The following is a 13,463-nucleotide window of genomic DNA, read 5'->3' as shown; positions in this document are numbered from 1 at the left end:
CAGTGTATCATCATATGCCCAGCTCTATTGAAAAACAACTAATTTGAACTCCAGCCCAACCATTATCATCTTGACCAGGAAACATGCAATATACATACATACTGTGACCACCACTTCATTTATTTTAAAATAATGTTGTTATCAATATTGACATTGCTCAGAAGAGTGGATTGGAACAAATAGTACAATATTTCCTTCAAAACTCTAGTGGAGTTTTAGTAGAAGTGTACATTTACCAGTATGTGAATAAATGACTAAGAGCTCCCACTGTGTCCCAGGCAGGCAAGAGAGATTGTTCTGAAGTATGAAGGCCGACTCACCAGAACCAGAGGATACCAGACCGCAGGAGCTGATGTACGTATACACACACACACATGTAGTAACACTGGTCCCAGCTTTACATGCAGCTTTGGAGGGAATGAAAAAAACTTTTGTAGTTCACTATTAGAGTTTTCACCTGTAACCTGTGTTCACCTGTGTTCTTTTTATATGCTGAAACTAAAGAGGATTGTAGAACCTGATAATGTAATAAATTCCCGATAATGTAATAACCCCGATAATGTAATAAAAATCTGTACTTGAGTCCATTGAAAATGTGAAATATAAAATTAAAAACAACAAAGATGACTCTGCTCTGGCTGACTTGACATCCCCAAAGGAGAAGAGCTCCTTTGTGTTATTTCACTGCACTGCACTAACTTGACGATCAGAGCCAGATTAATAAAACATGTTGGATTTCCTTTGTGCTGAGTTCTGACTTTCACAAAGCTTTTGTTGACTCGGAGCTGAACATGCAAATGCTGTAGATAATTTTATCTACTTTATCTGTGTGTACTTCATGCACTCCTACGAAGAGGAAGAGAGCTCTGCAGCTGTAATGCAGCAGCATGAGGGAATTTATAGCCTGTTGTTATAGCTCAGTTTAATTAAAATGTTCAGGCTGCTCAGGCCCCATTAGAATAAATTGACTTTTAGTGAGCAGTCTGATGATGACTTATTAATTCTACAGTTTGGCTCAGAGTTAATTGAAAATCAGAATTATTGGTCCAGCTGACCTTATCATGATTAATAATCATCATCTTCGATTTTATTTTTTATCATATGAAAAATTAGACGTGAGAGCTTCAAAGAGTCACATCGGGTGTAATGTGGACAACATGGATATGTGATACAAAATCATATTGTGAGTACATTTTACAGCAATGTAGTAACATAAGGCTAAACTAATGTTATTCATTTGAGACAGCTATTAGGATTGTAGACCAAAGACCCAGCTTTGTGTTAAAGCTCAAAACCTTGGAACACCAATGATGACATTTACTTGACAAAGACCTCTAATTCTTAAAACGGTCACATAAATTCTAGGAGCACCAGATCAGAGAATGCTGTTATTTTGAAAGGTGATGACAAATTCTGTATTTTAACGTTATGTTAGGATGGAGGACTTTGATCACCTCAGCATTGCTGCATGCACATATTGCTATGATTCACAGAAAAGATATTATTTTATGTTTGTCTCAGTTTTGCTCTTGTATTCAGTTTTGGGTTCTAGGTTTTTAATCACCTAGTTCCAGATTGAGAAGTGTAGAACCTGATAATGTAATAAATTCCCGATAATGTAATAACCCTGACAATGTAATAAAAATCTGCACTTGAGTCCTTAAAAAATGTAATAAAACCTGATAATGTAATAACTTCCCAATAATGTTATAAAGTGCATTTCCCAATAATGTAATACACTTTTTTTCCAATAATGTAATAAAGTATAACACCAAGCACCTTTAGATTTCAAGAAGCTGTTGAATGCATTCGTGTGTCATGGATACCTCGTTTGTGAAAAACGAATGAACGGGTCAAAAGTTAATAAACATTCAACTTTGACCTGTTGGTGGCGCTAGAGCTCTTGAGCTAGAGTTGCCTACACAGTATCACCACTTGAACCCAAGTAATGGGTGGTCTGCTGTTAAATTATTACAATATTGGGGAATTATTACATTAGCAGGACTTGGGAAATGAAGGCTAACCTGATAATGTAATAACCTCCCATTAATGTTATACTTTATTACATTATTGGTAAAAAGTGTATTACATTATTGGGAAATGCACTTTATTACATTATCGGGAAGTTATTACATTATCAGGTTTTATTACATTTTCAATGGGCTCAAGTGCAGATTTTTACTACATTATCGGGAATTTATTACAAGCAATGACTGTTATGATGAAGTGTAGTTGTGTTTTAGTCAGAGGTTACAATAAGTCTTAAGTTTATCCTTTTGCAGCTACTGAAGAAACTTTCACGTGTGCTTTACAACGTTGTGGTTCTGTTCATTCCCTGGGAAGTGAGGATCAAGAAAATCGAAAGTGAGTCAGCTTTTTGCTCCATAAAATTAATTTCAGTGATTCATTTAAGTCCAAAATGCCAAAATGCTATCATTTCTTTAGCTTGATATCTGTAACGTTATGTCATATACAGGAATGTAGTGGTAGTTGATGGACCATTTTAGCACTTTATCCATCAGTGTGGTCATATTGTTGGGTTTCACTCATATAAGGAAAGACCCTGTCAGGACCAAGGTTAACGGAAACTAAAAAAATAAGGAAAACTAGAATTGAAAAAACATTTTCATTAACTGAAATAAAAATGAAAACGATAACTAACTGAAACTGTATTGTGCGGTTACAAAACTAACTAATACTGACTAAAATTATAGTGACTTGTTTCATACATAAACCTTTTTGGTTGACATTAAAATCTATTTAATCTATCTGGTTTTATGACTTAAAAAACTAAAACTAACACTAAAACTAATAAAAACTAAACTAAAAGTAAGCACTTCCCCCCCAAAAATAAAAACTAATTAAAACTAGCAAACTGACACTAAAAACAAATTAAAACTAACTGAATTTGAAAACAAAAATTGACAACGAAATTAAAACTAAAACTAATGAACAATCCAAAACTATTATAACCTTGGTCAGGACATGGAAAGATAAATTAGAGTTAGTTTGTTTTGATATTTTTAATTAATATCTGTTAATGTGGGTTGTGTATCACAATAGCACTGTCTCTGTCTTGTTTGTTCTTTCTCATTGAGGTCACTTTGGGTCGGGCGTGGCCTCCTACTTTATCTTCCTCCGCTGGTTGTTTGGGATCAACATTGTTCTCACCATCATGACTGGAGCCTTCATCGTCCTACCAGAGGTCAGCAAGTCTTCCACACTATACTACTGCATATCATACATGAACCATAGACTTTCCAGTGATTTATGATTTAGTGTGAAAATGTAATTTCCTTTGGATCCTCTCCTTGACATGATTGAGTAGGTACAACTCTATTCACAATTTGTATGGCAAATTATTATATAACACATAGCACAAATATTTTTCAAACATTATTGAGATATGGGAAAACATTTTAAAAGGTGCTCTAGTTAATAGTCTAGTTGTAATTTCTTGAACACAGAAATGTTGAGTACCCTAAAGTTTTATTGCAGAAATGTCATCTATAGGCCTAATGGATGGAATTTTACTTGGTTGCTAAAAGTCGCACTTTGGGCAATTTGCATAATTAGCATAATAAGCCAATAAAGTCAAGACACCACAGGTGAATAGGGTAAAAAAATAAATAAATAATAGATATCACCATGAAACTTTTTCAGTTGATTACTTATGTTAAGATGAGAAAAAAATGTATTGCATGTTTTTTGTATTTTAATGTTTACATATGCAAATGAGGCAATATCTCCTCAAATATGCGCTAATTTGCATACAGATAAAATCAGATTGTTTGATAAAGTCATGCTCAAAATATTTTTCCCAAGAGTATTCTTGTATAATTGGGGGTCTGAGTTGAGTCTGAGTTGGTGAAAACCTTTGTGGAACCCGGTCAGGAGGCAGTTTTGACCTATGGACGGACGGATTAAGAAATTAAGTGCCCCATGCAAAATAACTATATAATAAGCTCTAGTACTGTCACTTTATTTCAGATTTCTAAGAAAATTTAGGGGAAAATATGCTTAGTGTCACTTTTCAACTTTTCACTCAACTGAAAAAATACACTCCAGTTAAATCACAAATCATTTCTCTTAAATGCAGAATTTTCTGGTACTATCTTCATTATCATCATCATTATTCATCTTGTAATGTTAATTTTATCCTTAGAGTTTTTGTTGAGTTCTTTATTATTATATTCTTAAGTTCAGATCAGATGATCCTTTAGGCAGCAGCCTGTTGAAGTACAAACAGTAAACAGAAGACAGGGAAAATGCTGCAGGATTTATGTTTTTCACTGACATGCAGACACAAGCAATTTCCCCAAACATTCCTCATCCTATCTTTCTAAGTGTCTAATCTTATTCCCCCATTTATCTCTTCCACATCCCCGTATTTGGACTAACCTACCACTGTGTCCTCTCACACATCCTTCCCTTATTTCACTTCTAGTGAGTAATGTCATCTAATATCAAACATCATGGATGTTCTGTCAGATTTTTTTATCTGTGCTTGTTTAGGACTGTTAATTCTGTGACCAAGGACAGAATGGAGGGTCGTCTGAATTATTACCTAATGTTGTAGCATGCATTCAGGCGATGCAGAAAAACTGAGTAAGAATTCTGTTTTATTTTATTTGTGAGGTTGTTTCTCTGACTGACCCTCTGAATAAGTTTGTTGTTATTGTTGTTGTTCTCTGGACATGCACCCTCATATTCTCGAAAACTAGAATATCTGAGGAATCCATTTAACCATGTTATGTTGGGGGTGAAATGACACGTCAAAGTTAAATCTGATGGCCCATCAGCGTGACATCAGATTTTTCCCTTCAGAGGCTGTCATTGGTTCAAGATATTGAAATGAAAATGGGCACTATGGGTAGCCACAAGTCTCCTTTTAACATACATGCATTTATGATGATGCAGTTTAAGGCAAAAAAATGGACCCCCGGCATCCAACCTCCACTGCGTAGCTCTTCGCTTCCCACCTTCGCTGTCCTGCTTCTGCTGCTCTCTGCTCTTCTTCCTTTCAATAATAAAAGGAGACAGAATGATAAAGGGGTTTTTAATATTTCAATATTAATCTATACTATTAATCTAGTTTAAAGCTGCTGCATCAGTGTAAACTAGAGTGTGCAGCTGTCAAGTGAAAATGGAATTATAAATGGAAGTCATTGAGAGCGCATGGAGTCTAATAGCCTATATTAAGCTTAAAATTAAAATGTTAAGAGCTTTTATGTATTGCTGTCTCTGTTTCAAAACATCCTGTGCTATAAATAATTGTGCTTTGTGTTGCTGTTCTTGTTTTGTATTTTTTATGTGTCTATTTAGACCTACAGATGCCCAGGGACTACAGTCTACAGTAAAGGAAAAAAAGAAAAAATCCAGTTAATTGGTTTTGGGAGAGTACTGTGGTTATAATTACGAAATTATAAGATAAGACATTTATTCTTTATTCATCCCCATGAGGGGAAATTCAGTATGACTGAATGTGGCTGGATACAGTCAGTTAGTGCCTTCGGTCTTTATGCTAAGCTATGCTAACCACGTCCTTACTCCAGCTTTTTACTTTACACACAGGTACATTGATCCCCTCATCTCTGTTTTAGAAAGTAAACAAAATGTTGAACACTTCTATTAACTGCAATTTAGCTACTGGTGGTAATAGACAGCAATTGTGTCTATTAACTACAATGACCTGTAAAGAATATTAGTTCTACGCTGCTAGCTTTAATTTTTCTACAATAACAAAACCACAAGGTACACATTTTAAAAAAAAAACTTACTTCCATGTAACCATGAGCTTTTCCTCTCTTTGTGTTTCTCTCTTTTATATACAGTTAATAAAAGGTCTTTGATGTATTATTATAATAACCAATAGACTGGGTCTGTGTTTGTTTGTACTAGCTGCTGGTTGGAGCTCCATTTGGAACAGAAAGGAGTAAAACTATCCCAAAGGAGCATCTGGCTTCTGCCCAGGACCTGGACACCATCTGGTCTCTTGGGGTAGGCCTTTCTTTCCTTTTACTGTTCTGTTAATAGCACATTACTAACGGATACAATGGGTCATTATTCAGACATTACTTTACTGCAACTCTGACCTCTACTCCAAGGCCACCCCCAGCTTCCACAGAAGTTAGAGTTAGAATAATTTACTGGACTTGTAAAGACCATTGTTAAAGATCGACATATACATACCATCTAAGGACAATAATGAATGAAAGTTTTACTGTGTATTAGCAGCTGCGATGAACCCCCCTTTTGAAAGAGCTACCAAGCCTAAAAAGCTTTCCTACTCTGGATTCCAGTAGAGTTTTGTCCTATAAAGCATTATGTCATAGACATACTTTGAATAGAAATACCTAATTTGTTGTCATTTATTTTTACATGATATACATAATATTACATAGTATCTTAATTGCTCCTGAGAAAAGGTGGCAATGTTACTAGGTCAGATCTCATAACATTTCAGCATATGTCTGAATTGATTGTTGCCTTATTAGAATAAATAGTAACAGTAATAGATATATCTCAAATTTCCTCTTATTATGCACAAAGAAAATTAAATCAGTCTCGCTGACTTTCTGTTTTCAGAGACTGTAGAGGATTAAGTTTTAGTGATACTGTGAAAATACTGGTAGCAAATATAATCAGATGACCAGGATATTTTACTATAATATCTTGTCTTGAAGGGAGCCAAGTCGTCAGTCAGCACCTGGACTGACAGGATGGCTTAAATGTAGATGTTGAATTACCTTGTTGTGGGACTCAACACATGTGTTATTTCCACCTGTTGTATTTTATTTATTATGTTATTGCATATAATGACTGGAAGGCTGAGACTCAATGAATCCAACTGTATTCCTATGTGGTTATGTTAGCCCCATTAGTAGCATTTCAATCCATTTTTAATAACTTCACCTCACTGAACAGCTCAAAAAAACTGAAAGTTTGTGATACCAAAGCATGGGTTTTCTATGGTGGTCCTGGTGTTTTAATGTTGTATTTTGGAGGGATTTTTGAAGGTGATAATCCATTACAATCTGCTTATATATTCATATATGGGTCATGTTAATAATTTTAACATGTGATAGTGGTGTTGGAGGAAAGGTCAGAGAGTCACAAATTATACATCAGAATGCATTTTCAAATGTATCAGTCATGATGCTCCAGTGATATTTAAGATGTGTTAGATTGCATCAACTTTATGTTCACCATACTGTACCTCATTTTGTTTGTTGTGAACATATGTTTTGTGTGTGTTTATTCTCCACAGGGCTACCTACAGTACTCTGTGTTATTCTATGGTTACTATGGCAGACTGAGGAAAATTGGCAGTGCAGGGTACCGCTTGCCCCTTGCCTACTTCCTGGTTGGGATGGCTGTCTTTGCCTACAGTTTCATCATTCTGTTGAGAAAGTAATCATTATGCTCTTTACAACTCACACTGATGAGATGATGATTTGATAATAATGTGATGCCTGGGAGTGTGTTTATCAGGTTTTCAGATCAAGCCTGTTTTTTTTTTTTTTTTTTACTATAATTCAGTGTGTCAAGTCATACAAATATGTTGCTCATTAAAATGACCTGATTACAAAACTACAAAATGAAGTAGGGAAATCAACTCATTTCAATCTGGACAAGACTGCCAACATTTAAAAAAATGATAGGTAACACTTTATATTAGGGAACACATAATCAACATTAATTAGTTGCTTATTAGCATGCAAATAAGTAAAATATTGGCTCCTAATTAGTCATTATTAGGTAGTTATTAATGCCTTATTCTGCATTGCCTTATTATACAACCAGTAAGACATTAACTAAGAGTTTTCCCTCAATAACCTCAGAATTATTGCTTATTAGGAGTAAGTAAGAAAGTTGTTGTACATGAGTTATGATCTTGATATGCTTTATAATATGGACTTTATAAGTCTCTACATAGCGGTGAAGGAAACCATGGAAACGGCAAACAGCCACCTTCTCCAGACCTTTGACGTGACTGGTGGCTCCTTTTGGATAATTGGATGAGGATTGGTCAATTGTAATGTCAATCATTACTCTACAAAGTGGGTCACTTTGCGCCAATGTTATTCTACCAGTGACCCACTTTGTAGAGTAATGATTGACATTACAATCTAAAGTGTTACCGAATGATAAATTCACAATTTGATCATTCTTTGACCCTCCAGCACTCTATAATGTAATAATTTTCTGATAATGTAATGACACCTGAAAATTTAATAAAATTTGCACTTAACTCAATTGAAAATGTAATAAAACCCAATATTGTTATAACGTCACCTATAATGTAATAAAATATCCTGACTGATATTGTAATAACATGTTTACCGATAATGTAATACCTTATTGCATTAGTGGGAATTTATTAAATTTTCAGGAAGTTGTTTTGTTAGTTTGTGGTTGTTTTCATGAGGTAGTGATTTGATGGAAAACTGTGAAGAGGTACGTTTAGGAAAAAGTTACCTGGGGTCTCCAGTGCTGCTCAGAAGCTTATCTGAGCTGGAATTCTATCAGTCAGGATATTTCATTACATTATTGGTGAAGTTATTACTTAATTATGTTTTATTACATTTTTCGATCGAGTTAAGTACAAATGTTATTACATTTTCAGGCGTGATTACATTATCAGGAAATTATTACATTATAGGGTGCTACAGACCCTTAAGAGTAGGAGTAGATTGTCTTGAATTATATTAGGGTATTTAAGGCAATGATAATTTTTTTGTGAGCCACAAGTGTAAATTTATCTTGATGGTGGTGTCAGAGGAAAGATAAAGAGGAAGACCAAAAGTGTTGGTTGACTGACGTGTTGATCATCTGACTGGCGTCACTATCCCAAAACTATTGCTTTGATAATCTATTGTATGATTTGTTAATATGCTCTAAATCAGGCATGTCCAAACTATTCCACAAAGGGCCGTGTGGCTGCAGGTTTTCGTTTTAACCAAGCAAAAGCACACAGTTTGACCAATCAACTGTCTGAAGACAGAGATCAGTTGATTGACTGAGTCAAGTCTGGTGTGCTGCGGCTTGGTTGGAATGAAAACCTGCAGCCACACGGCCCTTTGTAGAATAGTTTGGGAATGCCTGCTCTAAATAATAATAATTATCCTGCAGAATGGCCAAGAACTCTCGTCTGAGCCTGGCCAGTGCCTCTGATGAAAACTTCACGTTCTGCTGGAGAGTTTTCTGTGCCTGGGATTACCTGATAGGAAACCCAGAGGCGGCAGAGAGCAAAGGAGCTGCCATCGTCAACAACATCAGGGTGAGAAACACACATGGACACATAAAGTGCACAAATAGTGGGGTTTTTTCTCCAGTGAGGAGGTCCCTTTCCCCCTTTTGTATTTCTGCATGAATGTTTATCATTCACTTTTCATTGAGGGGTCCCCCAGGGATCTATCCAGGGACCTATCCTTTTTGCATCTTATCTCCTCCAACTTGGAGAGATTTTTCAGAGACATGGCATGTCCTATCATCTCTCTGCCGACGACTGCCAGATTTACATGCCAATCTCTAAGGACCGCCACTGCCCCCTAACACCCCTATTTGACTTTGACCTATTTGACTCAATGTGATGTCAAGGCTTGGTTAGCCCAGAATTTTTTTAAACTCAACGGGGAAAAAACATAGGTTATGGTGTTTGGCAGTGCCCTCATCGACCTAGGACCTCTCACAGAGTATAAAAAAAGTCACCAGCCTTGGCATTATCATAGACAGCTATTTTAAATTTGATAAACAGATTAACAGTGTTTTAAAATCGTGTTTTTATCATCTGCGTCTTTTATCAAAAGTGAAACCATTTTTGTCTTTTAACCTCTTTGAACAGATCATGCACGCCTTTAGTTCGAGTCGACTGGACTACTGCAACAAACTTTACTCAGGTGTTTCAGCCACAAAGCCCTCTCTCGTCTGCAGTTAGTCTGCAGAATGCCAGCCCACGACTTTTAACAGGGGCCAAAAATCGGGAACACATTACCCAAATCCTTGCGTCTTTGCGCTGACTCCCTGTTAATTTTCATATTGATTTTAAGATTTTATTGTTTGTTTTTAAAGCTTTTGAATTTGATTTTATTGTTTATTAGTGATTTATAGAATCATTCTAGATGTATGCACTTATTTGATTATTTATTCTTGATTGTTATATGGAAATGCTTGTTTCATTGTTTTTATTAATTGTATGTATAGCACTTTGGAGACGTTTTTGTTGTTTAAATGTACTATACAAATAAAGTGGATTGGATTGGATTGGATTGGATTGGATTTTCAAGCACTGAACACTATGAATCAGAAACTGTGACTGACTGTGTTTTATCCTCAAACTAACAACAACATTGCTTGTCAATGGCAATGACAACAGGGGTTGCCACAACATAATACTAATGTTTTTCTGCGCAGGAAGCCATTGTTGAGGAACAGGAAAAGAAGAAGGATACCAGTCTGTAGGTGTCTTTTTTTCTCTGTTTCTTGTTTTTGCGTATTGTCGGCATATGTTCCTTCTTCTTCTGGGTTCTTTCCTACGGTGGCCCTGTCAGCCTGTCAGCCTGTCAGATGTGTAATTTCCCCCACTTTAAATACGTGTACAACATTTTCCAAATTTTCAAATATTAAATTTGTGCTCTGTCACTGATCAATGAATTTCTGTGTATTTGTGTGTTTCTTCAGGGCTGTTCTGATCAGTCTGCGTATCTTAGCCAACATCCTGGTGCTGCTGTCTCTAGCTGGCAGCATCTACATCATCTACTTTGTGGTGGACCGTTCTCAGAAACTAGAGCAGGAGAAGCCGGAGCTGACGCTGTGGGAGAAAAATGAGGTAGCAGAGCAGAGTAGACACCATCCTCATCATCATTAGTTTGATTAGATTATCCAACATGCAATACAGTTCCTAGGAATCGATGAAAGTGCAGTGCTCATCATTTCATTCAGCTCAGACAGGCTGCTACCTATTAACCTAATGATCCATGATCAGGTCATCAGATCAGCCTTAAGATCTGGATGAAAATAACGTTTATAGATAACTTTTGAGTCTGTAAATAAATCTTTAAATATTATTCAATTGTAATATTATACTTGATATGGCAATATACCTTCATGTAGTCATCAGTCATTGTATGGGTTTTTAACCAACTAATTTACTCTTCATGTTATCATCATATTTCCATACATGATCACAATAATCGGAAACTGTCTTATTTAAGTGATTATTGGCCATCAAATCAACACAACAATGGTAACTAAAGCTCTTAAATTAACTTAAGTCAATTTATCAAGTGATGTGATGAGAGTATGATGTATAAAGATGAATATAAATGTAAGGACTGCATGCTGAATGAGTTCAAATTACTTCCTGTGTCTGCATAGTGCACTCAGGCACTCTTTATCCCTCCTCTTTAGATTTAACTCTCCCTGTAGACTTAAATAATATAGTGTATATATTTTGGTTGTTCTTTGTATAGAACATTGAAGTTATATGATAATTACATGTGGAACACTCAAACTGACATGTTTTTATGATTTGATTTGATTTATTTGGCACAGGTCTAAAAGAAAGAAAGGAAGAACGTAATAACAACAATAATACAAATGATAAATTCCAAAAAATATATATTTGAATTAAAAAAAAGACATGCCAGGGAAGCCCAAAAAAACCCTCATGGGGCTTGAATAGTGGGATTCCCTAATATAACATTAAAAAAGAACAAGGAACATAGAATCATACAGAACAAGAAACTAGAAAAACAAAACAAAGGCACAACATAACAAAGAAACAAGGATTATAATAGGTTATTATAGATTTTTAAATGATAAACGAGAAAGGTTGACTAAGTAAGGAGGAAGTGAGTTCCATATCCTGGATCCTCTATATGTAATACTAAACTGTGATAAGGTGGTTTGTGATTTGGGAGGCCAAAGTTGTAAAGCTTTACTTGTAGGGTAATTGTGAAGCTGATTATTGGTTATGAAGAGATTATTAAAAACAGGGGGAAGTGTTTTGTTTAATGAACAAAATACAAATTGTTTTCTAAGCATTTATCAGATCAACAGCTTCCAAGTTGCATAAAGGTAATGTATGGCTTCTTACAGCTGAGGTGAAATGATTCTAGTATTGGTTGCAGTTTAGTATGATGAGTGCTGGCCCAAGCAATATTACAATACACTGAAAAAATTGTAACATGTAGTTGTTCATTCAAACTAATAACTGCCATTTAAAAGAGGATACAATTATTGACTTGGTTGTAAAACTCATTCTTTTTGCATTTAGAGACATCAAGTTTGATTTATACTGAACTAAATATACGTCCTAAGGACCCAAAACAAAGTTTTTGTTTTCCCTCAAGTTTTAATAAATAAATACATTAAATGTAATCTGTTGTCTGTTATAGTTTGGGTATAGGTAAATATATTAACTGGTGTCAATGCAAACATTAATTCAGTTAAAAGTGAATATATTAGGTTGGTTCAATTTAAATTTATTAGTTTGGTTCAATAACTAAAATGTTAAGAAAATAATTTGGATCAAGGCAAATAATCAATCTTGAGTCAAGTGCAGTATTATTGTTTACATCAACATCAAAGAAGTTACTCAATTTAGATTGTATGAAGTCAAATATTTTAGATGTGATATCCGGACATCATTTTTTTTTAGTTTGAGCAAGGTTATACTTTTTTCAGTGTAACTAATGAAAGGATAAACCATTGAATAATAAAGATTGAGTGAGACTGTTGTATTTAAAAGATAACCCATTTTTCCAATTATTCCAATGATGATCCAATAATGAGTGAGATGTGAGGTTTCCAGGATATGTTTTCATCTATAAGTACACCAAGAAAACGAGTTGATTTTACTTAAGTTATTGAAACATTATCAATCAGCACAGATATATTTATAGGATTATTTTTATGATTTTGACCAAACAGAATAAAATGTGTTTTCTTAATGTTTAATGACAATTTATTTATTTTGAACCATTTTGCAATTTTTTTCCAATCCCTCACTAACAACTTTCATTAGAGTTTTTGGATCTGAGTGAGAGTTAAACAGACTAGTATCATCAGCAAACAAGATTATTTTTTATGGGTACGTGAATCCACCAAATGAAAATATTGAAGATGTCTTGTGTAATTGTAATGTTATTGTATGTTCCTCCTCTCTCCAGGTGAGTGTGGTGGTTTCTCTCATCACTATGATTGCTCCGTCTGCCTTTGAGCTGGTGGCTCAGCTTGAGATGTATCACCCACGGACCTCGCTGCGATTCCAGCTGGCTAGGTACTCCTTCACTCAAACAACTTTTGCCTAATGCAGCACTAATTGTTTTTTATTGTATTCATGCATATTTTATTTTGTGCGGGCAGTACATTTTATATTTTATTTTATTTATTTTTATCCCATTTTTAATTTATTGCATCTTACTGATCTATTGTTTACTACATCTCTTTGTATTGTG

The 13,463-nt window shown here is 35.0% G+C and overlaps 1 protein-coding gene across 1 annotated transcript in view; it reads left to right on the top strand.

Moving 5' to 3' along the window:
• LOC131992957 (transmembrane channel-like protein 3) overlaps positions 1 to 13,463 on the top strand; it is a 72,806-nt gene that overhangs the window by 12,107 nt on the left and 47,236 nt on the right. Inside the window, exons 3-11 of the mRNA XM_059358672.1 lie at positions 279 to 354; positions 2,283 to 2,364; positions 3,099 to 3,205; positions 5,902 to 6,000; positions 7,271 to 7,413; positions 9,136 to 9,283; positions 10,417 to 10,460; positions 10,684 to 10,831; positions 13,176 to 13,285. Coding sequence (XP_059214655.1) covers positions 279 to 354; positions 2,283 to 2,364; positions 3,099 to 3,205; positions 5,902 to 6,000; positions 7,271 to 7,413; positions 9,136 to 9,283; positions 10,417 to 10,460; positions 10,684 to 10,831; positions 13,176 to 13,285 — 957 coding nt within the window. The remainder of the gene's footprint in view (positions 1 to 278; positions 355 to 2,282; positions 2,365 to 3,098; positions 3,206 to 5,901; positions 6,001 to 7,270; positions 7,414 to 9,135; positions 9,284 to 10,416; positions 10,461 to 10,683; positions 10,832 to 13,175; positions 13,286 to 13,463) is intronic.

Source organism: Centropristis striata, chromosome 2, assembly GCF_030273125.1.
Source record: "Centropristis striata isolate RG_2023a ecotype Rhode Island chromosome 2, C.striata_1.0, whole genome shotgun sequence".
NCBI lineage: Eukaryota > Metazoa > Chordata > Actinopteri > Perciformes > Serranidae > Centropristis > Centropristis striata.
The sequence above is the reverse complement of the archived record's forward strand: the minus strand, read 5'-3'. Positions and strand labels throughout refer to the sequence as shown.